This window comes from Pseudomassariella vexata (assembly GCF_002105095.1).
Source record: "Pseudomassariella vexata strain CBS 129021 chromosome Unknown BCR38scaffold_6, whole genome shotgun sequence".
NCBI classification, from domain to species: domain Eukaryota; kingdom Fungi; phylum Ascomycota; class Sordariomycetes; order Amphisphaeriales; family Pseudomassariaceae; genus Pseudomassariella; species Pseudomassariella vexata.
Window position 1 is genome coordinate 1,393,799 of NW_024467961.1, and position 23,687 is coordinate 1,417,485.

At 49.3% G+C, this 23,687-nt stretch overlaps 7 protein-coding genes and 2 non-coding genes across 9 annotated transcripts; 3 read left to right on the top strand and 6 right to left on the bottom strand.

Moving 5' to 3' along the window:
* Positions 1 to 1,516: 1,516 nt before the first annotated feature.
* BCR38DRAFT_t172 lies at positions 1,517 to 1,642 on the bottom strand. The gene has a single exon. It is a non-coding gene; the product is annotated as a tRNA-Arg (tRNA).
* Positions 1,643 to 2,080: 438 nt separating this feature from the next.
* On the bottom strand, positions 2,081 to 3,089 carry BCR38DRAFT_408899 (uncharacterized protein; the record flags this gene model as incomplete). The annotated part of the gene is made up of 3 exons (XM_040858318.1): positions 2,081 to 2,116; positions 2,282 to 2,406; positions 2,555 to 3,089. The coding sequence occupies 3 exons, from the start codon at positions 3,087 to 3,089 to the stop codon at positions 2,081 to 2,083; spliced, it is 696 nt and encodes a 231-aa protein (XP_040716316.1).
* A 1,949-nt stretch (positions 3,090 to 5,038) lies between these two features.
* BCR38DRAFT_t165 lies at positions 5,039 to 5,141 on the top strand. The gene has a single exon. It is a non-coding gene; the product is annotated as a tRNA-Thr (tRNA).
* Positions 5,142 to 5,931: 790 nt separating this feature from the next.
* Positions 5,932 to 6,956, bottom strand: BCR38DRAFT_457395 (thymidylate synthase; the record flags this gene model as incomplete). Its single annotated transcript, XM_040862037.1, has 2 exons — positions 5,932 to 6,790; positions 6,847 to 6,956. 2 exons carry the CDS (start codon positions 6,954 to 6,956, stop codon positions 5,932 to 5,934), a joined length of 969 nt encoding a protein of 322 aa, XP_040716317.1.
* A 360-nt stretch (positions 6,957 to 7,316) lies between these two features.
* Positions 7,317 to 8,601, top strand: BCR38DRAFT_408901 (uncharacterized protein; the record flags this gene model as incomplete). Its single annotated transcript, XM_040858319.1, has 5 exons — positions 7,317 to 7,384; positions 7,463 to 7,505; positions 7,651 to 7,694; positions 7,752 to 7,773; positions 7,909 to 8,601. The coding sequence occupies 5 exons, from the start codon at positions 7,317 to 7,319 to the stop codon at positions 8,599 to 8,601; spliced, it is 870 nt and encodes a 289-aa protein (XP_040716318.1).
* A 1,936-nt stretch (positions 8,602 to 10,537) lies between these two features.
* BCR38DRAFT_457396 (uncharacterized protein) lies at positions 10,538 to 12,052 on the bottom strand (the record flags this gene model as incomplete). Its single annotated transcript, XM_040862038.1, has 2 exons — positions 10,538 to 10,988; positions 11,055 to 12,052. The coding sequence occupies 2 exons, from the start codon at positions 12,050 to 12,052 to the stop codon at positions 10,538 to 10,540; spliced, it is 1,449 nt and encodes a 482-aa protein (XP_040716319.1).
* A 731-nt stretch (positions 12,053 to 12,783) lies between these two features.
* Positions 12,784 to 13,708, top strand: BCR38DRAFT_432048 (uncharacterized protein). The gene has a single exon (XM_040860143.1). The coding sequence runs from the start codon at positions 12,951 to 12,953 to the stop codon at positions 13,404 to 13,406; it is 456 nt and encodes a 151-aa protein (XP_040716320.1). The 5' UTR covers positions 12,784 to 12,950; the 3' UTR covers positions 13,407 to 13,708.
* A 5,149-nt stretch (positions 13,709 to 18,857) lies between these two features.
* BCR38DRAFT_342136 (dimethylaniline monooxygenase (N-oxide forming)) lies at positions 18,858 to 20,776 on the bottom strand (the record flags this gene model as incomplete). The annotated part of the gene is made up of 2 exons (XM_040855927.1): positions 18,858 to 20,092; positions 20,146 to 20,776. The coding sequence occupies 2 exons, from the start codon at positions 20,774 to 20,776 to the stop codon at positions 18,858 to 18,860; spliced, it is 1,866 nt and encodes a 621-aa protein (XP_040716321.1).
* Positions 20,777 to 21,643: 867 nt separating this feature from the next.
* Positions 21,644 to 22,780, bottom strand: BCR38DRAFT_341029 (uncharacterized protein; the record flags this gene model as incomplete). Its single annotated transcript, XM_040855835.1, has 3 exons — positions 21,644 to 21,809; positions 21,862 to 22,345; positions 22,417 to 22,780. The coding sequence occupies 3 exons, from the start codon at positions 22,778 to 22,780 to the stop codon at positions 21,644 to 21,646; spliced, it is 1,014 nt and encodes a 337-aa protein (XP_040716322.1).
* Positions 22,781 to 23,687: the final 907 nt, after the last annotated feature.

Below are 23,687 nucleotides of genomic sequence, written 5' to 3' on the forward strand. Positions count from 1 at the left end.
ATCTACTGTCGCTTGCACTCTCGCAATTGAAATCGAATACAAAGTAAATTTGCCTTGTTTACCGAGGACGTGTTTGCTGTAGTCTACTCGAACATCTTGAACTGTCGCTCACTCGAGTGTGCTATCCTCGCTAGCTAGGTACATGAATTGAATGGGTCCCAAATTGCTCAAACCAGTGTCTGTACTGCATGTACTGAGTTTGCCAAGAATCGCTACAGCAATGCAAGCATCAATCCAACAATATCGCCAGTCGAGGTGATTTCCTACAGCAATATTCCGACACGAATTGACTTTTGTTCATTTCAAAACCAGAACTGCGCTCCATCTGTTTTGTGCAAAAGTAAGTCACAGAACCAGCATCGTTATGTTGATAACGGATTGTGCTCTTCCGATTGACAAATTTCAAATTCAGCTCTGAAGACGCGCAGTGTGGCTTATCTTCATGCAGCCAGCCGTTTGATCAACCATGGTCACGAGGGCTGCAGTCTTACTACGTCAGTCGACGAGACTGTCTGTACCTTCGCTGATGGAAGCTTTCATGAAGTTTTGTCCGTAGCTCTTCGAAGTTGGAGCCGTGGACTGTTAGTTGTCTGATACTGGCAGACTCCGACCGTAGCAGCCATAACTCCCGAGACCGCTTGATCTGGGAGGGACATCCTCCTTTGGTTTCTCCAGAGCACCGGCTTAGCGTTTGCCATCGTCTTCGGAGCCTTCTAGATACTCTCGTGGCAGAATGTGGAAAAGATCCAGTCCAACTCTGCCAACACAACCGCTTTGGCCGGGTTCTACGATCAGGTTTCAGCCAGTGTAAGTGGGCCTCAACCAAGTTGTACCAAACTCACCAACTAATGGTCCATTCTCTGACAGTCTCCTCTATCTAAAATATGCGAGAGCGTCAATGGTGCTTCCTCCGCTTCTCTCGGTGCCCTTGTTTTGTCTTTGGTCACTTCATTACCTAACTCTTCGAGGGCATCGTCGAGGGCATCATCAACGACATCAGCGACTTCAACAACTGCGCAGAGTTCAATTCCCAGCGGACCAATCGCACCTGCTTCTGGGACGGCGCGCTCAGTCACAAGAGTACTTGCGGGCGGCGAGATTATAGCCGTGGTTGTTGTCGTCGTTGGTGCAGTGGCGACGATATCTGGACTGCGCATAGCTGACCGTTTGCGGCATGTGTAGATGCGCCTCTGACAAATGGTAGTACAGCTGACAAATATGCTTCAAAGTTGCCGACGCCTCATGGCTCAGCTCTAGGCGAACGCAAGTGCATCGTTCTACAGGACAGCCTTGTAGACTACTTCCCAGGTCCAAAAGAAGTTCTAGCAATCGGGTACTTCGAAGGACTGGTGGAACATACTGATTAAATAGTTCATAAATTGCTGCTTGACGCACCAGCATAGAACTATTAAGAGGGAAATGAGGACGTGAAGAAGAGGAGAATAAAAAAATAGACAGATAACTAGAGCACGTTTACATGTAGACATAGAAATAAGACACCAAAAAATGAGAGCTTTAGCATCTCCTCGTTTCGATCAAGGGTCCTCCGGGTTATGAGCCCGGCGCCTATTGTATATCAGTACATGTTGAACCGCACAATTTGTTATCGGAGTAACTCACGCTTCCGCTGCGCCAAGATGCTTGTTATTTGCTGCAAGATCGCTCGGTTGCTTTACATTATATTCCACTTTAGGTTGGTGACTCACAACTGCCGATCTCGCAGTCCCCGGGCCCCGTTTCTATGTTAGACCTAACAGACTGGCCAGACCAAAGACAACAGATTTGGCGTGTCCTTGGAAGTAAAATCGTCACATTTCAAAGCCTCAATTCCTTCATGTGCTATTGGCGATATCGATGTATACGTCCTCAACAGCCCTTACTAGTAATCCCCGCCGCCCCCCGTCGAGATATGCGTGTCTTGAATACTATGCAGCCTAGATGGATGTTCACCCGGAACAGAATACTATAATTATTACATAATGTGTTCTTGTAATTGTGTTTAAGGACTTCTTATCAACAAGAGCCGGTCTTCAAATCACTACGCTGTGATGGGTGCGGTGACTACAGTTTCGGTCATGTATCACCACTCTACTAAACGGGCAAGAATATACGAGTACTACACCATGGTTTAAAGCATGGCTGTACTCCTAGTTCGTGTTCTCACTTGCTGAAGTATCAATTCTTCTGCGCCAGGCATTATGAGCCGAAGCATTCTAGATAATACTGGGTCGGATGGTAACCCACTGTCTGGCGTGTAAGTTGACTTAATGACTACCTTTACCTTGACAAAACACAGACTGCGTGCCAAAAACTGTCCTCGGTACATCATATAAAAGTCGAGGCTCTCCTGAGTAATCCTGTCTCTCTCGCATTTTGCACTACCCTGATCCGAAATTCCAAACTGCACTATTCCACATCATCCGCATTAGCCAAAGAACTCACACCCATACAGCTCTCTACCTCCATCCTCAAAGCCTCCAGTTTCTGCTCAATTACAGGCTGCACATCACTCCCAAGCACCAGCCTCTCCATCCGCCCAACTTTAGCCCCGTACCTGGAAGGCGCTGCAACGACCGCTGCTTCTCCAGCGCCTCATATGCTTCGCTCCCCGGCGTTTTCATAGCAGCATCAAACAACAGCGCAGCACCTTTCTTCGTATCCCCCCTAGCGCCAGTCGATGTCTTCGCATACTTCATCGCCATGGCTAGCCGCTGCTGCACCGGGTGCTCTGGCTGCAGATACGGATCATCATCAGCCCCTGAATCAGCCGTTGGGGCAACAAGACCGGCTCTTTCCCCAGATGTGGCAAAGGCGGTGTGGAAAGATCCTAAATTCACTACCATGGTGCGGATACCGAAGGGGCTTGTTTCTGTCCCGAGAATGCTGGTCATCGCCTCGAGGGCGTGCTTGCTCGCGTCATAGGCTATTTCACCCGGGGAGGTACATAGGCCCTGTGTGCTGGAGATGTTGATGATAACTTTGGGTTTCTTGTTTGCGGAGGCGCGCATATGGGGTAGTAGGGCTTGAATCATCCAGAGAGGAGAGTAGAAGTTCACCGTCATCAGGTGCTCTATGGTGCCGGTGGCCATAGTTTCAAGCGGGCCGAACGTTGATAGGGCTGCGTTGTTTACGATGATATCGATGTTTACGTCCGAGTATGATGAGAGGAAGTGGCTGATTGCTGATTTGATTTTGGTTTCGTCTTTGTCTGCGAGGTCGAGTTATAGATGGTGCAGGTTTGTCTTCCCGCCATTGGTGACGATGGAAACGAGAGATTCGTGTGGTTTAATGTAACGAGATATAGAGACAAGAGTATGGGACTGTGAGAGGATGTGCTGTGCGAGGGCCAGGCCAAATCCATTGGAAGTGCCCGTGATGAGCCATGTTCGTGGGCCAGTCGACATAGTTGTAATTGTGCTGCCGCAACTGCTATGTTCTTCAAATAAATGCTGTTAGTGGATCAAGAGCTGGTGATGTCGATGATTTTCTTGATGCATATGGACGTAACGATGAACTCGTTGAACAATGAGTGTGGCCCCTTTTATGTACCGTCCGATGGACTTTGAAATTGATGGTGAGTCCACCTAGATGAACTTAACTGCCACTCACGTGCCCGTGAAAGTAGCAGAATTTCTACATTCAGACTGCTTCGCATTCTAGATCATTTGTAATAATGAAACGATAAGTCGGTGTTTGCAAGTAATGGGACATAAGACCGCTAAGTCCTTAACTCCGAGACAGGATTTGGCCGGCGATTTAGGAGAAACCACATACTTTCTTGGCGTTGGAGGTAGGAAAAAGCCCCTGATAGCTCACCCATGATACCGGGCCATCACTTGCAGATACTGTGCCGAGTTTGTTGGAGAATCTCATGAGATGGATACGGTATTCAAAGCTACTATATGGAAGGTCATGTCGGACCGCACCAACCCTTTTGCTGGCTCTCTGATGCTCGTGATTGGAGTTCTGAAGTATAACAGCCACTTACCGGACCATCCAGTATTTTCGGCCATGCCGATCATCCACACTATCAGCCCCGATACGGTACGTATGTTGTCGCTGCATGACTTAATGTACTTAAAAAGCTCTTGTGGCCCATTGTGCCCCTTGATGATTCTGGCTTGTCCAGAGACACATTCAATTATATGATTTGTTATAGCTTGCAATGAGTCCGATCGACCAGCCCTTACGTAGAAATCGAGTATACAGGCCTCACGAAAGCGGAATATCCCTGAGAGAAAGCCCCAAACCCCTTCAGCAGGCTATAATACCTATCAAAGGGCAGAACTTCCTCGAATACTCTAAACCTTCTTTGGAAAACTTATCCAATAGATGGTCCAGCTCGAGCTTGTCGAAAAGTAGGATATCCAGTGCAAGTCTGTTTGTACTCTTTCGCCTGGGCTCATCCATCCACATTAGCAACACAACACATCATTCCACACAGCCTCCCAGCTTTGTGGGTACGGTCTCTAAAACTGAACCTGCTGTACAGTCCTGCTACGAAGCATTGTCATCGCGGTCGGCTTATGTATACGTTTATGAGCTCTAGCGCGAAACCCAATAATGAGCATAAAATCATGGCCGAGCATTTTCAATGCGTTCCACTCAATCTCGACTTTCTTCGAGCTGAAAAATGTTTGTCTTCACTACTAGGGACAGAGATATTCTCCACTATGACCGGTAAAAGGCCTGGTTTCATAGGCTTCAGACTCTCGTTATCCAAAACACAATCTATATTTTCCTGTGTTAGTCAACGTCGGGACGGTGGGCTCTCGCCATCTTGAGACCGTCATGGTGGAAAAGAATATGCACCTAAGGTTACAGATCCATACGTTGGAAGTGAAAGACGTGCTGCTTAGACTGATTTGTGGCATCGTTCTTTTCCAAGCACTTAGACTTTATTATATGTGGGAATACAGGAATTAAACCGTAAGTGTCTCAAATTCAACATAAATAAAGGATAAGGACATGAGCTTGGCTTTCATTACTCTATCTATCACCTTGCCCAATTATGCTGGCACCGCCTTTGTTTGTTCCAGTCGGCTGGTGTAGTTGGTCACTTCGCTGGTAGATAAGTCCCGATTTGAGCCTCGCCCACTTGGGTCGGTGACGAGTCGCGGGTTCGAATCCCGCAGCTGACACACAAGGGGGTTTAGTCAACCCTTACGGCGCGCTGCCCACCTTGTTGACTTCGCCTACCTAGCGATAATAGGGAGATTGGTGCAGTTTAGGATTACGAGCATCCTAGCCAGTCGACCGTCAAGCACTACGTCGGCGGAATATAACTCGACAGCCGGTCCAGAATTCGAATCGTTAATCCGACCCCTTATCGGACCTCGCCTTTCCGATAACGCTCGTCGGCGAACCCGTCCCCTCACGATAGAAGGCGCGCAGCACGCCCTCTCGCCGCGATTCTTGCGAGCGTCTGACCACGTTACGGTCTATCCACTTGAGCGTATGGTTGAGATGTATACGCTCGACGAGAACCCCAATTAGCAGATACTACGACTTGTCGCGACAAAAAAATAGTCGAGCATCTTCTGCACATCAGCAGCATCCCACCCCTGAGGACGAATTTAAGTGCCACATTACCACACTTATCGGTAGTTCAGGCAGGGGTTGTAGCACAGACTTAGGGAGGGACAGGAGGTTTAGTAGTCGTTTGGCTACAAGTTTACCTGTATAACCGCCCGACGCGGCTTAAGGGCCCGCTATATCATCTATAGCCCCTTAAGGGAGTACTTGTAGAGGTACCGAGGGTTAACACCTACGGCGTATTTAATATTATTTTGTTTGTTCCAACCGTCCAACCTACCACTGTTGGTCCGATCTGACATCCCCGTTCAATATACGTCCGGCTAACTTCTAAGTCATATTTCCATTAACCTGTATCCAGACTCCCGGAGTCCCGTGAAGCCCTGAAGCTTAACATCATACGGACATCTTCATCGCGATCGTCTTGTGTGGGTTGTAATCCTTCACCAAAAGCTCCTCATACTTCCACCCATCTATACTTCCACCCTTTTCCCTAGCAATCTCCAGTACAGGGAAATCTCTCGGCTCCCTCTCTAATTGCACCTTGAGCGCATCCACATGATCGACATAGACATGCGCATCCCCCATGACGTGCGTCAAGCTCCCCGGAACCAGCTCGCACACATGCGCAATCATATGTGTAAGCAGCGCGTAGCTCGCAATATTGAACGGCACACCCAGGCCCATATCACAAGACCTCTGATACAACTGGCAATGCAGGTGTCCCTGTTTCTTCTCCCCATTTGCCTCCCCTCCCGCACCCGCCGTCCTCGGATACGACACGTAAAACTGCGCAAACATGTGACAAGGCGGCAACGCCATCTTCTTTAAATCGGCCGGGTTCCACGCACTCATGATGATGCGCCGGTCGTACGGGCTGTTCTTGAGCTTGTGGATGACCTCGGCGAGCTGGTCGACGCCCTGGCCCGTATAGTCGGTTCGGCAGTCGACGTAGTCGGCGCCGAAGTGGCGCCATTGGAAGCCGTAGACGGGCCCTAGGTCGCCGACCTCGCGGTGCGATAGCCCCGCGTTGTCGAGGAACTCGCGCGAGCCATTACCGTCCCAGATCTTGACGCCCGCTTCTGACAGGGGCAGGGACGACGTGTTGCCCTCGATGAACCAGAGCAATTCGGCGATGACGGCTTTGAGGAAGACACGTTTTGTGGTTAGGAGAGGGAGGATTGGGGTGCCGTTGGAGTTCAAGGAGAACTTGAGGGGGGTTGGTGCGAATACGGAATACGTTCCTGTGCCGGTTCTGTGGGATGATGGTCAGAAGGCTGTGTGAGAGAAATTCGGGAGAGACCGGCGGACCTGTCTGGGCGATGCTCGCCGTCGTCTAGAATATCGCGGACAAGATCGAGGTATTGGTATTCCTCGTGCCGCTTTGAGGGAGCCGAAGTCCCGTTGGTATTTGTCGCCATATCTACGGTCTGCGCAATCGGCGTTTCTGTCACTTCTTGTGTCATTGTATGGTTTGTTCAAGTCAATAAATAATCTAGGGTGAAAAGACCTGGACAAAACGCGTCCGAAAGACGCGTCTTGCCCCGAAATAATTAAAGCGCGGGGTCCTAAGCCGCAGCGGAGATACCTCGGCTTCCCCTAAAGTGCCCCCCTACTGCCCCCCTATATCTTGAATAACACAGTCGCGTTAACTCTCGAGACCTGGGTAACACTGATGCCGACGTTTCAGTATTGGTGCAAGTATTGCCAAGGAGGCTGCGGCTTCCTTCAAAGTACAGTGGGAAATACTGCTTACTCTTGTAAGTACCTGGTAGGCGTACATGGCTAGAGGCAGTGGCTCCTTGGATGAGTTGAGTTGCGCCGTCGACTTCGATATGATGGGCTTGACGTAGGTTTCTACGCGACTTATTTTTGGATCGGTTATTCCTCTGGTCGGACTTGTAATTCAAATGAAATTGTCTTTTAGTGCGAGGATGCCAGTCCGGGCTTCGCTTGGCAGCTTGAACAAGGTAAGGCGTGATGAACCTAGTAACAAGCTTCTGAACTGGGAGGCGGCTGAGTCGGCTAGCCCTGGATACAAGCCTAAGCGCTTGTAGAACGAGAAACAAAACATCAGCGTAATGGCAGTATCGAACTTCATACTATGCTTTCCAGTGTGAGGCTCGTGATCTTGGGCTGGTGCTCTGCCTCGTCGATGAGTATGAGTGGCTGAGATCAAATGATGTGATCTCTTGACTGACTACATGATTTGATAGAGTGAGCACATATATAATTATCGTGCGCGGCCCTTCAAATATCTAGATCAGCATAACCATCAATACAATCAGTCCTATCTTCATCCTCCCTTCCCCAAAGCCTTTTCAGTGACCTGCAAAGTAATTCCACACAGCACCAGTCCTAGACACCGTGAAGTATTCAGCAATACTGGTTGTCTTTGGAACAATTGCCTCAGTTCAAACCAGCCGCTTATTCGTCGCTCAACGCCAAGTCCCCCACTTGGATTTTATCAATGATCAACTCGATCTTGCCCTCGAAGATTTCCCCAGAGCTGCACAGCTCATATACACGCCCGATGCCATTGCAAGTCATAGTCTGAATGAGTCACGACAAAACCAGATTCTCTCAGACTTTGCCGAAGATGCACTCGAGTCCGTCGACACCACACTCATCGGCAACGAAAACACCCTGCTCTATCAAATTAACTTCCTCTCCGAGACTGTGGGCCTCAGATGGTCCATCTTCTTCACAGCTGGTGAGAACGAGAAGGTTGAGAACAAGGGTGCTGTGGACGTTTTCCAAACAGATCTTGAGAATTTGACAGTTGCAACGGAGGGAAACCAGCGACAATCTCAGATCACGCGGTTTGTGTCTACCGATGCAAAACCGCTCCCATTCGATGTTGAGCTTATGCCTGGATTTGGCGACTTTATCTGTCCCGATGGTCCGTTTGTCTTGGAGCTCGTCCCCGTCGGTGACACGGTCATCGATGTCAGACAGACCATCGTTGAGCCTACCGCTGAGGATGGGACGTTGACGATCTTTCCTCTGGGATTTCAAATTCTTGTCTTTGATGACGGGCATGTGGAAAGCTTGCTGGAGGAATAGAAGTGCTATGTTGAGTTACTATGTAGATAGGGATTGGTTGGTTTTTACTTATATAGAAAGAGGCGGTTGACTGTTTGGTAGATTGCCATCAAGCTGTGTCCTGTTTACATGCAATTTCTTTTTTGGTTTAGGACTATAAATGAAGGCTGTTCGCCTATATCCGAAGCTACCCTCGTTGCGGTGGGCTTAGTGAAATAATTACCTGTACTTTGCCACCGCAAGAATGGTGTTGGTGGTCATGAGTAGAGAGTTGATACATGATTGGTATTCTAAACAACTCTACTTGTGTTGGCAATACAGGCAAAGGGTTTGTATTGGTAATGATGATGATAGTACTAAGTACCAAAGGCTGCAGCTACGGAAGGGCTATGAGTGCGCCTGGGGCACACAACAACATGTTTATTGAGTTACTTTTATATACTAGACCCTCAGCTTGAGGTGAACTGAGGTGAAGAGGTTTATTACTTAATTGTAGACGACCACAAGTTTCGAAGAACATCCTTCAGAGTAACGGTGCTGTTTACATTGTAGGTAGGACTACTTCGACTGCGCGTCATCTTAACACCCTCCACAACGTCGTTACGTATTTCCGAATTTTGCTACTTCAAAACTTTGAAACCCGTACTTGACATCTTCATAAGGCACAAGAACAATTAGCTTCTGGAGCTTCTCCCACCGCCAAGTAGGTCGCCCAAAAGAAGTCCAAACGAGAATATATATATATATGTTACTATAGGATTGAAGACCGCTTCTTGGCAGCGAGATGACAGTCTGTGTCGACAGGCAGAATCTTGTGAGTTTGGTCCAATAATAGTTATGGTACACGCATGAATGATTGATGACAAGGCCAACGTGACTTTGTGTATACGTGTTTACGGCAACGGGAGTTGAGTATCTGAAGCGGTCTTCATTGACAAATAGTATGTCGAGCCTTTGTGCCGAGGAGGTTGGGTCTGGTATCTCAAAAAGCAGACTAATTCATGGCAATGTTACAGCATAATATATAGCACTGCTATGAAGGACTTGATTCTTTATACCACTTTGGTATTTAAGAAGAAAAGGACATGGAGCCTTTGCATGCTCTGTTTGGAAGTTGTTGAAGGTTTGATGAGCAAATTTGGAGTAACATAATTGAGATGTTACCGCATCTTTCTCATATACACACGACAGGGATTTTCAGGTTGGAGCAGTAAGCTGATAGTATATATATGTCCTAACAGAGTATCTAGTGTTTACCACAAAACTAAACATGTTGGAACATCGTGTTGAACCCTTGATCGCTGCTTGCACGACTTGAGATTTCGATAGGGGATAATATATACCAAGAGATCCCGACATTGCCTAAGGCAAAACAGTTCTGCTACGTTAACGAGTGTTGCAGTATCTGGAGGCAGAATATCCCTTGGCAGGCTTGGGGACAACAATTTGCAGGGATACTACTACTATATCTCATATCTATCGAATAGCTAATAGGAGCATATAAAATCATGAAATCCATCAATGTGATTGAGGTCACCAAACACTTAATTTCACACATGCTTCGAGTAATAGTTATATTTGGGCTGATCTGGTCCAAATATGGTCCTCGTGATGAGTTTATAGGGGGGCAGAGATGTTATTCCAGTGTCGGCTTCACGTATCTCTAGGGATGAGCTTCAATACCCTTATCCTCACGGTAAGATACTGCTCTCTCGGTTACAAACAAGAAGTTTTCCTTAGATCGTTGATCCTACGTAGACCGACAAGCTAAGGTGTAAAACCATCTTTGTACTATTTGAATATGTCGTTGAATATATACGTATTATATACCAGATCCCGTAGGATGGTTGCCTGAATCCTGCCACTTCCTTGCTTTGACATGGCACTAAATCGCACCTGCTCGCTCGTACCCAGTGTATACATGTAATATCAAGTCTTTCAGATGGCGTCGTCAGAATTACATCCACATCAAATTTCGACTCTGCCGTCGATTCTGCTGCCACAATGGTCTATTGCCACCACCTCTCGATGGGCTTCCCGACTCTGAACCTGTCCTAGACTCAGCTTCATCTTCAGTCAATGGACGTATATCCTCGTCGTTTATCCGTCCCATGGCATTGTTGTAGCCGTTGGAAAATTCATCGATCTCGCGTGTGTTGTCTGGTATGCTTTCTTCCTCAACTGGCGCAAGGCCTCTACCGACCCCTGCCACGTGAGCCGGGTTATATCGTGGCAGCTGTGCTGCTCCGGCACCGACGCTGACTGATGTCACGTTTCCGACATCCTGTTGTTGGTAGCCGTTAAAACTGCTCGGGTAACTGTAGTTTGATGGCGCATAGTGCTGTTGAGATTCATCTTCTTGCCATGTTGGCAATGGAGCGAAAGCTGCGCCATGTGATCGCATTGGGCTTGAGATTGTTAGCTTCTCTGTACATCTGAATTCAATTGCCATGGTATTGAAAGGGTAAGCTCACCTGAGATATTCCGTCGTAGGCGCGGGACCAGGGGCTGGTCCAGGTCCTTGACGGTTGTTGCCTCGCCTCTTCCGCAAGCAGAATATCAATGTCGCGGCCAAGGCAATCAGAACCACCACCCCACCAACTGTCCCCCCAACTATAGCCCCCGTCCTATTAAAGTGTTGCCCAGTAGCAGGTGCCACAGTCGGGCTGGGTGACGATGTCAAAGACCCGGCGTCGGTGGTTCCAGAAGACGTTGGGGGGTTCGTGCTTGACGCTTGGCTGGACGAGGAAGGGGAGCTAATGGTTGACGTCGAGCTTGACGTGGAACTCGAAGATGATTCTGAGGAGAGAGTCGAGCTCTTGCTAGAGCTCGTCGACCTGGTGTAGCTTCTCGTTCCGGTGCTAGGGTTGATTGAAGTCGGCTCAGATAATGAGGTAGGCGATCCCGTCAGAGCCACGGACGATCTGTCCAACGTCAAGCTATTTGTAATGCCGCTGGCCGTCGTCTGGACCGTGGTCGCTAGGTCTGAAGCCGTTCCACACCCATATTGGAAGTACCCACCATCGAATTCGTTCTTGTAACACACGTCCGACCCTTGGCACGTGTAGACATATGGGTTGGCCTCGGTCTGCGCTCCGCTGTTGTAATCGACACAGCCCGTAAAAACTCCGGTAGTGCAAGTTCCTCCGTTCGGACAGCATCCAACAACTCCATTGTCGCTATCAAGTACGCAATGCGACCCAGCTGAGCATGTTGCGGGCAATGCCGAGTCTCCGCCAAGGTAACCGCATATTGTGTTTTCCTCCTGTCTTCGTAGTAGTTCGAGAGGCGAGATGGGGGCTTCTGTCGGTAGGGGTTGCCATGCGGAAACGTTTAACTCATAGTATTCCGCCGTCTTCGTCTGGCGCGGCAGCGCATGCCCCTCAGTCGTCGCAAACAACGCCGAGAGCAGTAAGATGGCTGTCGCTGGTGGCAGGCGCAGGAACACATCGTACAATCGTGAGGGAGACATGTGTACTTGGTAATATTGGCTGCAACGCAACGATGGCAGCTGGACAGTCACAATATGATACAGAGCCACAAGCAAGTCGCATCAGACACAAGAAAAATTACCGAGGATGGAAGATGAGAGGAATGTCCGCAATTAAGAAAAGCGAAGGTTTGCAGCCATCCCACCAAGACTCATTGGGCGGCGGAGCGACAGGGTATTACAGCGAGGCTGATGATAGAAACTCAGCGCACACCCTGTCATTAGCGGTGCAGCGATGCAGCAAGCAGCGCAGAGGGGTCAAAAATGAACCTTGGCTGCTTGAAGGACATGGGAGAGGCCTGCCCGCCCGCTTGGGAGACAGCACAGGGTCTTGTATGATCCAGCCAATTACTGAAAAGGCAGACCTGAAAATAGAGGCTCTCGTTGACAGGATGCAGTTGAGGTAGCTAGCGAGCCAATCTGCTCGAGACGGCAGCCAGGAGTACCGTGACGAGCGCAGCAAAAGCCAACTTGGCGTAGCTTCGCCACCGTAAGCCAGCCGGCACATTTGAGACCGTCAGATGGGATCAGCGATCATTCGGTTAGTTTTGGGGCGGCCCAGCGGCCAGAGCTTGCTATGGAAACGATAATGCAGGGGTGCTTACCTGTAGCAGGGTGGACATTGCATAGTGGAAGTGGCTGGCGGCGAATAAAAGATAGGTCGAACTGCTGCTTTTTTTAGTAAGTTATTCGCCGTTGTGGCTGTGTGCCTGTGCCGCTACACAAGCACCAACGGCAGGCAAGCCAAACTCAATTCACCCCAGGATTTGCAGGATGAAGTCAAATCGGACATCTGTTACCAATACGAACAGATGCCGGCACCACGATTGTGTCTGGTTTATCACCGTCGCCCGGCCCGTTCATAGAGCAAAAAACGCCGATGCTGTGTCGTCAGTGTCCTCGATGTTCAACGGACAGAGTTGACGCTTCTCGGAGAATGCCAGATAGATATCTCCATTGTGACGTAAATCGCGAACAGGGGAGGCTTCTCCATATGCGGAGGACTGTGCATTCGACCAGTCGACCGGCTTTGAACGTCGTGCTCCAATGCCGAGTCGTCGCAAGGAGAACTAGTTCGTCTCTATGCGCGAAGATACCAAAGTACTTCGCTGACCCAATAGCTAGAATAAGCATAGAATGCGACCCAGGACGGGCCTTTATAGAGACGGCCAGATCCAGCATTGTCCTAGAAGCCAGCAAGTCGAGATTCAGCCGCAAACCTTCCTGCAAGTCAAGCTTATTGCTGCTTGGGCACTTGCGTACAGCATTTCACAAGCTTATCTCAGACGTGGAGTCCTTCGAAGTCGTAGATTCTGCTTTAGAAGTCGCCAGATAGTGTACGCTTGAGCTGGAAACTTTTTGGTTCCCCATTGCCGGATTGTCACGATTCAATTTTTGAGCGCGATCCTAACCCTGGCTAGCGGCGAATAACTGGGGCGGACCTAGAAGCGGGCCCGGGGTGACTACGTAAGCGAACCTCGGAGTTAGCGCTTCCTCTTTGGTTGTATGTACTTAGCAGAGGTTATGAAGCGATGATTCTCCATGTCAGCAGAAGGAAGTATTCGGGCGTGCTCGCCTCCGTACTCAGCACGCAGGTTTGAAGGAGGTGAGGTGGGCGGTTGTGCAAGCGAAGCAGAGTTGTTGTATGCGATCTGGATAAGTGAATTCAAATGGCAATGACTTGCAGGTCGAGGTCTAGGCCTTGCACCGCCACAACACTGGCGTCGCCTATAGCTGGTGTTGACTGTTCTGCCCTGTTCCTAGTATACAACGTGACTTTCCGTTTTAGCTTCCTAATCAATTCAAGCAGTCCGTCCACAACCAGCTCCGAGTTGCTGCAGATCAGTGGCAAGTATGACCACGTGTAAGTGAGTTCTTGACCCACCCAATTGCTGGTCGCAAGCATCAAGTTGGGTTGGTGCCTGAGTGACGTCAAGGTCCGCGCCACTTATGCTGACCAATCGACAACACAGACTGGCGACTTGTAGGACTAGTCTACCAAAAAACAAATCCGTACAGAGAAGAAAGAAAGAACCCCTTCGATATTCGATTTCATCACCCTGGGTTATAGTCACTGTCCAGAATCCCTAAGATCTCATGCGCGGGAATACGGAGCAGACGGTTGGGAATTGTCTCTCATTCTATTATTGCACCTAGGAAACCCACTCTTCTTTCCTTTTCTAGTGTCCTATTGTATTTTGCCTTGGTTAATGCTCTAGTTGACACCTATAGCTGTAAGGACCTTCCCTACACTCTTATGTCTAGGCTCCATGAAGGTGTGGAAAGGCACTAGCGGTCTCCCAGAAAGCCCGTCATATTCTTCAAATCAATCGGATGGCCTGATGCCGGTTTCATATTCAAATCCCAGAGCATGCGTGTACTAGTCAATCAAAGTTCTCGCTCCGCTACCCACATCCCGGGACAAATACGCCGCTTGGCGCCGAACACCCAATGGTCACGCTTAGTTACGTCAGAAAGGTTTGAGCTCTGCATAGACGTGAGATTAAGATTAGCTTGCTGCTTATAGTTGTTGTTGATTCCGGTGCTGTGTCTATACTCACCCTAAAGGTCATTGAGTCAGAGTGTAGTAACTCGTCATGGTGCATTGTCCAGGTCTCCAGAACTGACACAGTGCCATAAATCCTGAAGTAAATCAGCAAAGATGTGTAATGCTTTTTATGGTATCTTACCATATCGTCTTGTTCGGCTCCATAGTCAAAAGTTAGGAGTACTTGTACTTACTGCCGCCAATCATAAAGGCAGAGGCGAGTACGGCCATCTCAAGATCATCAAGCTCCTCTTCGATGCGGACTGGGAGCATAATTGAAAGACAATCAGGCACATCATCGTCATGGCCGGTATCCAGGCTTTTTTCAGTGTCCTTGATCAACTCCGTATGTGTCGACAATATCCCCAAGTAGTTGTTCCCCATGCGTCTATGTTGTGGACGGGAGTAGTTGAATCAGAGGATGAAACTCACCAGAGTGGAATCGAGCCCAGTACAGCTCCTGCGAAATGTTATGTGTTGCGTGTCCCAGACACACCGCCTGTGTGCTGGGTGCGACTCTTGGCCGACTTCCCATTTATAGCCGTTCCGTAGTTGCAGCCTTTTGGGAGTTAGTCCCATCATCTTAACCGATAAAACACTCTTACGTGTATTGCCCACATTGTATTAAATATTGTAATGGGAACGTTCCTGTGCGGCTTGTATCTTGGCCGAGTCTGAGAGATTTGGTAACAAATGGGTGATCGACAGAGTCAAATTTTATGCCGAAGATAGCATTCAACATGTTGATCAATAATCTCTGTCCCAAAGGGTGTACGTTATTGGTCTGATGGTTGAACGGGAGATTCCTATGTCAACGTTGTACTCTCCTCTCGGGCCACCTGTGAATGACATACTGGAGAAGCTTGGCAGTTGCAACATCTTTAAATACATATTATTCCAATACATCAGCCACAGAAAGGAAATGGTGACTAAGTACAATGATGAACCCCCTGATTCCCGATGATTTCTTCTCAGTAGCCGAGTGATGAAAAGGGCAAATTTCGAGGCGGAGTAAAACCTAGCGACGACGAAATGGAGATCATTGAGATCCAAGTCGGCCAGAGAACACCCAAGGATATGATTGATCTTGGAGACTTGATTTTATTATTCTCATGGCCTTTAATAGATCCATGGGCATATCTGCCACGCATGTTGGGTCAAGTATGTTTAGCAATATTCGTTCGTTGCGTGAACTTGATACTTCTAGGAGTGGCAGGTATTTGGTATTTGTACGGTATAATTAGCAATTTAATTTCAGCGTGGAATAAAATGGGTATACTTTGCAACGTCTTGTTCCTTCTTTCACTTATAGACATGGAAAATTACCTGGTCCTCCTCTCCACTGCCGCTGCTGTGAAGGTTGATAACCTGCATGTGGTTATTATGCCTCCCCTCAAGTGGGTAAGCCACGAACTCATCAGTCTTTCCAGTCATATTATGTCGCAATTCATGAGGCCTAAAATTTTCAAGAGGCCTGACGCCCGCTACTCGAGCAGTAAGCACCAGCTGGTGTGCGTACCTGATATAATGTCACGTCACCCGCTCACGGTCTCTTTTCTAACAGCATAGCCTCGTTCCAGCCATGGATTTCAGCGCTTATACTACCAAGTATGTTTCGCGTTGAAATACTCAAAATGATTTTTTGTTAAGATTAATCTTCTCTTGCCATCAGTGTCGGCGGTGGCGTAGTGGGGTTGACAGCAGTACATATATTTTACAAAGCCGGGATCGACTTCATCCTCCTTGAATAGCGCACCTCCAGCTCTACCCATTGGCCATGCGCCTATCTGACTCACTGGCGCTTCTGAAATTCAGTGTCAGAAGCTCCAGTGGCTCAAAATGAGAAAGCTGCGCAGGTTGGTACAGATCGACACGGACGATAGAAGAAGGAATTGTTTCATACGAGTGGAACCAGTTCGCGGATGAACAATGTATGTAACTACAGAGTTAGCGGATGTAGAGTGCTGATAGAATAGTGGTCTACCGCAATGGGCTACGTTGACCGTGTCATACTTGGGTATAAGAGTGTCTGCATGTATAGCTGTCGTTGTGATTCACATTGAGCTAGTTGAAATTCATTTCACTTTAAAGTAATTCAGCTTGACTTGATAAACTTCCATCTGTGCGTATAGTCCAACGAATCTTATATATTTTCTTTTGATCCCCTCCACTGAAAAGCATTGAAACTTGATTGGATTACATTGTAAGTGTCCAAAAAAACGCTAACCTGGCATCTAATTCCGGGACTTTTATATATTTCATACCCTTCCTTGTAAAAGTCAGCTTCAAGTCGTTGTGATGATATTTTTGTCGAGAGATATAGTCAATATGAAATTAATCGCATTGGTTAAGAAGATTCTGTTTATGCTTCCGTTGCATGGACGGCCCGTCCCGGCGGTTGCCTCTGGCCTTGGCCTCGACCGCCTCCATTGCCTTGGATACGTCCTTTTTTGGTCCGCTTCACCCCAAGCGTGCTGTCGGCTCAGGCTCGGCTCTGGAGTCTCGCCATTCTCTGCTGCCGATGCCTCCCCGACAAGGCCGCCGGCTGCCCACTTTCTTGCCTTCCGCCCCAGACAACGTTTTATGAATGTGGTTAGGGATGGATCGGAGAGGGCTTCTTCCTACGTGTGAGGCCGTTGCCGCGCTTGTCGCTACTTGCTCATGCCGTGTATCCCTACACACTTGGGGAGCACCGCATCGCCAGATGTGGAATTCATGCCTAGCCCAGATATTGCGTCGGGGGCTACCTGGCACTTAGTTCCGTTTCGAGGATCGAAGTTGACGAGGAAATTGAATAACTTTGATACAGCAGTAGTGAAAACCTAACAGCTGCTTTTCAGCCGCCAGTGCAAAGCGTCTTTCCAACTTTTCAATCATCGTAGATCACCAGTTATTTTCCACTCCTCGTCGGGACTATCGCCTTTATCGATCAAATCTCTTGCGGCTGTGCCGTGAAATTCATAGGTATCATATGCATAGGCAAGGCGAGTTCGGCCTGCATGAAAAGTAATACGTGCTTTGCATAATTGACCTGGAGCAGCCGACTTGGCACGGTTTAGATGAAGGCTGTGTACTCAGCTGGTCAAGGGTGAGATAATCCTGCAAGCACTGCTGTGGCCTAGAGCCGCCCTATTTCCCACAAGGATGTTACAAAGTAAAGCCATGCTTAGCTAAGCTTCATATAACCCTGGGTCCTTGGCGCTACTCCTATAGCAGTATTGAATTTGAGCGAGAAAGCCTTACCAGGTCAGCTAGGCCTTATGTTATGCTACTTGTTATCGATCATAGCGGTGATACGTGACCCCAAAGAGGTTCCTCATGCAGCGCTAGTTATAGACAAGATAAGACATGCACTCGCATCAAGCGGAATTGAGATTTATGTACATGGGCAACTTTAGGAGCCCGCATTTAACCTCCCCAATCATGCTTCCTCTAGTCTGGGACATCAACGTGTGTCGATTAAGGGGCGAATGAATATAAGGTTTACATGATTGTATAATAGTAACTACGGCGATCAGCTGTTTAGGCCCAGGCTGGGTAATGAAGTGAGTCTATCTCCCTGTTCTCTCCCTTCCTTGTGTAAAGTTAGACTTATAATACTGAGCTGTTGAATTGATAACAACCTTGTTCTGGCTTGCTAATATTCCAGCGCACTGTGAATCTAGCAAGGAGCAACCTAGCTATCTCTATCTTATTACAGGCCTGACTCGAGTACTATCTGGGCAGCTATGATGGTCTCTCCTGTGAGCGACAGGACTTCTTTCTGAAATACCCCCGCCAAAGCAGCAACAGCTCCGGCCCACTCGCAAGAGATCCGTGTTTTGAATTGGACTGTTTTTGTATGCGACCAATAAATCCGACTTAATCCCTAACTACTGCTGATGCCACCCGATTCCTACTCATGTACGGTGTCGTTTTCAAGGTAACGGGGCGGTTCTGAACATTCCGCAGCTTGACTATGTATCAGTGCATTAGAAGTGACAACTTGACTGCTGGTTGAATCGTGATAGGCGGGTTAGTGATGGTGCGGAGCGCAGAAGAAATGCTACACTCGGCCAGGTAATTCGAGTAGTATAAGCTTCGATGTTTAGGAGTAAATACACGTGGCCGAGCGTCGTCTGAGTTAACTGCACGGATCAATTATTCCCAGATCAGTACTTGTCAGTGACTCTACGTTATTCATGCTGTCAGCACATCGCTTTGCCTACCAGTCCATACGCACTTCACCATCTCTCTTCCTCACTTACTCAAGCCCTCCAACTGAGCCTTAATCTGCAGAGCTAGAACCCTCGAGTAATACCGACACATGGCAAGATTGCCCCCCATCAACCACAATCCCGGCTGCCCCGTCTTCCTCCAAATAGCCCTCAACTCCCCATCCGGACCAAATCCCCACACATCCCCAACTCGATCCGCTACCTCGGTACCGAAGATCTGCTCCGTCGTCGTCCGCATATTCTGATACCCCGTAGCAATGATAATCTCATCAGCCTCGAGTTCCGTCCCATCAGTGAGCTTCAACCCATGCTCCATAATCTCCGAGACTTCCTGTCCCTGCTTCACTTTGACACTTCCATCCGCGATCAGCTGCGCCGAGCCGACGTCAAAGTAGTACCCGCCTCCGCGCTGAAAGTACTTCATGAAGATTCCGCAGTCATCAGGCCCGAAATCGACCTTGAAGCCAGCGTTCTGGAGGCCGTTTATCAGCTTCGCATCTCGCTCAATTTGCTGTGCGGTAAGCTGTTGGTGATTCGCTTTGAGGACCTCAGTGGGCACTCCCCAGAGGAGCAGATCCGCGTCTTCGAGTGGCGGGCCATCTTCTCTGTACAGACCGCCTAGAAGCAACTTGGCAACTGTGTCGCACCCAGCGACGGCTGTTGAGGATCGTTGCACGATCGTGACGTCGTAGTCTGCTTCGTAGTAGGCTTGGCAGATGTCCATGGCCGAGTTGCATGAACCAATCACGACGGCCTTCTTGCCCTGTCTGTTCTTCCTGGCGGCTCTGAACTCGGAAGAGTGGCAGATTCTGTCACCCTGGAAGGTCTCAATGCCCTTGATGTCTGGTTTGTTGGCTTTTCCCGAGTGTCCGGTTGCTTGCACAATGTTTTTGGGGTGTAAAGTACGCGTCTCTGTGCTTCCGTCTTCGCGCCTGCGTTTTAGGACCACATCCCACTGTTTCTTGTCATCATCCCAGCTGGTAGAGTCGACAGTAGTTTTCGTCCAGACGTTGAGCTCAAGAAGTTGTGCATACGCTTTGAAGAACTCTGCTAACTTATCCTTGGGCGTGTAAATTGGCCACAGCTTCGGAAAGTTGATGTAGGGGAGATGGTCAAACCACACGGGGTCATGTAGCACAAGTTGATGATAGCGGTTTCGCCAGCCATCGCCGACTTCATCCGTTGCGTCGATGACTAAGGTTGGAACCCCCAGCATTTTGAGACGAGCGTGTATTGTAAGTCCCGCTTGTCCACAACCTATAGATTGGTGAGCCATGTTCCCATTCGCAAAGTTCAAGGCGACGACGAACCAATAACGATGACATCCGGACTGCTGTTCTCAAATTTGGTTTCCTCCGTTCGTCTGTCCAGCCAATTCCTTCGCTCCAAGATAGCTCCATGCTGGACGCCCTTCGCTCTGTTGGGACCAAGTGGTTCTTCAAAGCCCCTGAGCTCGTCAAGCGCAGTGTAGAACGTCCAAAATTTCCAATTTCCATCCTCCTGGACAAGGTTCACCAATCCACGGCCGGACCCATGCTTGGTGGTGATGATGGTGAACACGCGAATGGTCTGCACGTTGCCAAAGGGGTTGAAAGCCGTGAGCTGGGGAACGTAGTCTGGCGATGACCTGTCGATCTCGACTCGAGTTAGGTTGTGGCCACCCGCGAGGAACGAGACGATCTTGTCTTTACCCTTGAAGGTACCGAGGTCCCAGGAAAGAGCAACATGGTCGCGCCAGTATCCATCCTTACAGAAGAGATCCCCAACGCGTTTGGAATCATTGTCCCGCAGGGCCTGGTTCAAGCTGTCGATGATCTCTGTTGCAATGACTTCGGCGTTTGTCAGAATATCCTGGGTAGACGTAGGAAATTCCGCCACTGGCAAATTCACAGACCCAGGGGCCCATTGGGCCGTAGGGCTCTTGGTGATTACCACTGCCATGTTGTCTTTGGTCAAGAATCAGTGTGAAGGGACGTTGCAAGTAGGTTATCATGAACAAGAATAATCGGTGGAAGGGCACATAAGGAAGTTACAATTGAGGAAGGGAACTACTAAGTGCACAGGAGAAGTTTGCTTTGGACTCAACAATACTCCGAAGTCGTTCTGGAGTGACACTTGCCTCTTGAGAGACCCCGCACGGCTGGCTGACTGGTGTTAATGTGACGAATTCAATGTAGTCCTTTTCCGAGGTCGAGGCAGCCACGCGTTGTGCGCGCCTCCTTTTCCTGTTCTCAGTCAGGAACCCAAGAATTCAGCTCCGTTCGGCCGTTCTGCGAGGTATAGCTCTGGTAGAAGAATCCCGAGCCCCTCTCTGCGTCAACGAACAAGCGCGCGGATTTGCCTCTTCGGGAAGCGCAATGCAGGTCTCGGAACGACTTGAGCACTTTGGAGGCCAATAGTAGTAGTTGCACAATGAGGGCTGGAAGGGTGTCTCCACTTCCATACAGTAGTGTCGACACATGGTACTGGAGCTTCTCCTCACGATCCCCCCCACGGGGAATCTCCACATTATGTGTCCAGACATCGCCGGCTTTCTCCCCGAATATCAAACTAGCAAGATCCGTCGCGATTTCCTCGGGGTCAGGGGGGGAGTTAGACGGGGTTACCCGGTGTAAGTCCGCGTATGATCATGATCATGTGCTCACAGCGAACAACCATGCAAATGTGTGCTGTGTCTATGTGTAGCCATATGGGTGATCTATCCGGCGTCTGCATCGGCTCATGCGACACATCCTAGAACTTAGCTTTGTGTAAAATACATGTCAATTTGTTTCGTATACTCATTTCATCCTACCCCGTATCAGTAGCTTAACAAAGCTCCCACAAGGGCCGTGGAAGTGCTGCCGGGGCTGGTGCATGCCCGGTTCTCATCTGCTTTACACCGACGTAGACAACTTTGCGCGAAGGGTCGCCCACTAACGCTGAGCGAGAATCCAGGCCGTAGTAGTCGGAGATGGAGTGTGTGAGCCATCGCCTGTTGTTCTTAGTACCGTTCAATCCATAATCATGCCGGAGCGAATACATACTTGAAAGCACTGCACTCATCATCACCCAAGGTATCAAAGACCATGCCCGACTCGTCATTGTGGCCTTCTCTCTTGGCCTTCTTCCAGCCGTCGTGCATAGACCCATTGCGCCCAACAAAGACTATCTCGTCGTCTTCGGTATCGTCGCTCTCAAACTCCATGTCCTTGGCCACCTCGCGCTCGACCAAAAATCGGCGAACGGGCTCCTCGAGCGATCTGACCCAGGTGCGGACCGCGGGAGTCTTTTTGGCACGCTGGAACAGCTCCCGGGGCACTCGCCCATTCACATTTTCGTCGCCCAGGGTTTGCGTCTGTTGTTGCTTACGGCGGGCCGCCACCGCCTTCTTGGCCTCGACATCGGCATGAAGGCGGAGCTCCCAGGCAGCTGCTATCTGGTAGGGAACGTATTGGACAGGATGGGTCGGGCGCGGCTCCCAATCGGCAGGCTGAGGAGGCTGGACGTTGGGAACGTCGGCGAGGCGGGCTAGAGACTCGCAAAAAGCTCAGGTCAGTCACAGAATACACTGGACAGGTTCTATCACAAGCAGGCTGTACCATTATCCCAGCGCCGACGGGCCCGAGTGCCCTCCTTGCCTTTCAGTAGTGCATCGCGTCGTTTCTGGCTGTCACGGCGAGAAAGAGGACGGTGCGGGGGCGTAATGGCACCGGAATCGGCACGAGGATCTTTAACGACGACAGAGGGCTTGGTGGTGAGATGGTCGTCCAGAGGGATCGACAGCGAGGTCCCGGTGCCTTGAACAACACCGGGAGAAACGCTGAGGGATTGCAGAGCCGCAACGGTCCACGACTCAATGTCCATTGGGCCTGGGGATGCATTGCTTGTCGCTGCCTGCTGCGACGAGTTGGATGATGTGCCGCCGAACTGCGGAGGCGGAGGGACTGCGCTGTAAATGGCCATGATGACGGGTAACCGATTACTGCTCGCGATAAGGGGTCTTGGTTCTGGAAGCACTCGATACAGTGAGATTGTGGGAAAGAAGTGCTTCTTGACAGCTATATCTAGAAACAAACGAATGAACGGAGTCTCCACTGTACAAGTGAATGAGACGATGCAGCTTGAGCCAGGCTTCAGTATAGGGAGGTGAATCTTGATGAGAGAGAGACGACATATATGTGGTCGGGGGAATGACACATTGACTCGTCCTGGATCATGCAACAGAGTAGAGTTTTGGCCAATCAGCGACCTGGCGCAAACACGAGGTTGAACTACGACCCACTAACACATATTTTGGCCCACCTTCAACGCCGCCGGAGTGACTCCCCATCTGACGACCCTTTTGTTTCTCTCACTACCTTTTTCTTCACCGCTTTATGCTTCCCTCGAGGCTTTATACTTTCCAACTTACGCTTGTTCTCATTCGAGAAAGCCCTGGGTCCCTCGATTAGTGTAGCGCCCGAGCCTCACGCAAATAGTTGGTCATCGGATTAGAACCATAGGTTAAGTCGTGGATAGACAAATCCGATAATAATTTCTATCGTGTGATGTGGCGATCCCTGCTTGGCCACCGTTTTCTGTACTGAAAGTCTCACCGAGCGATGACGTCAAAATTTATGAGTAAATTCATCCCTACCTGCTTACACTAGGCCAAAGAACATCCCCCGCCGCAAGAGGATAAGAAGATATTCGTTTCTGGCTCTAATTAAGAGTACACGAGCGCCTTTTCAGTATTTAATGTTAATACAGAGCTGCTAGCAAGTGTGTTTTACACAAAGACCATACGAGAACCCGGCTTGGAATCATTAACATATATCAGGGCATGAGCAATACAATTCACCAATAGAACTCTGTTTCTTTCTAACAGTGC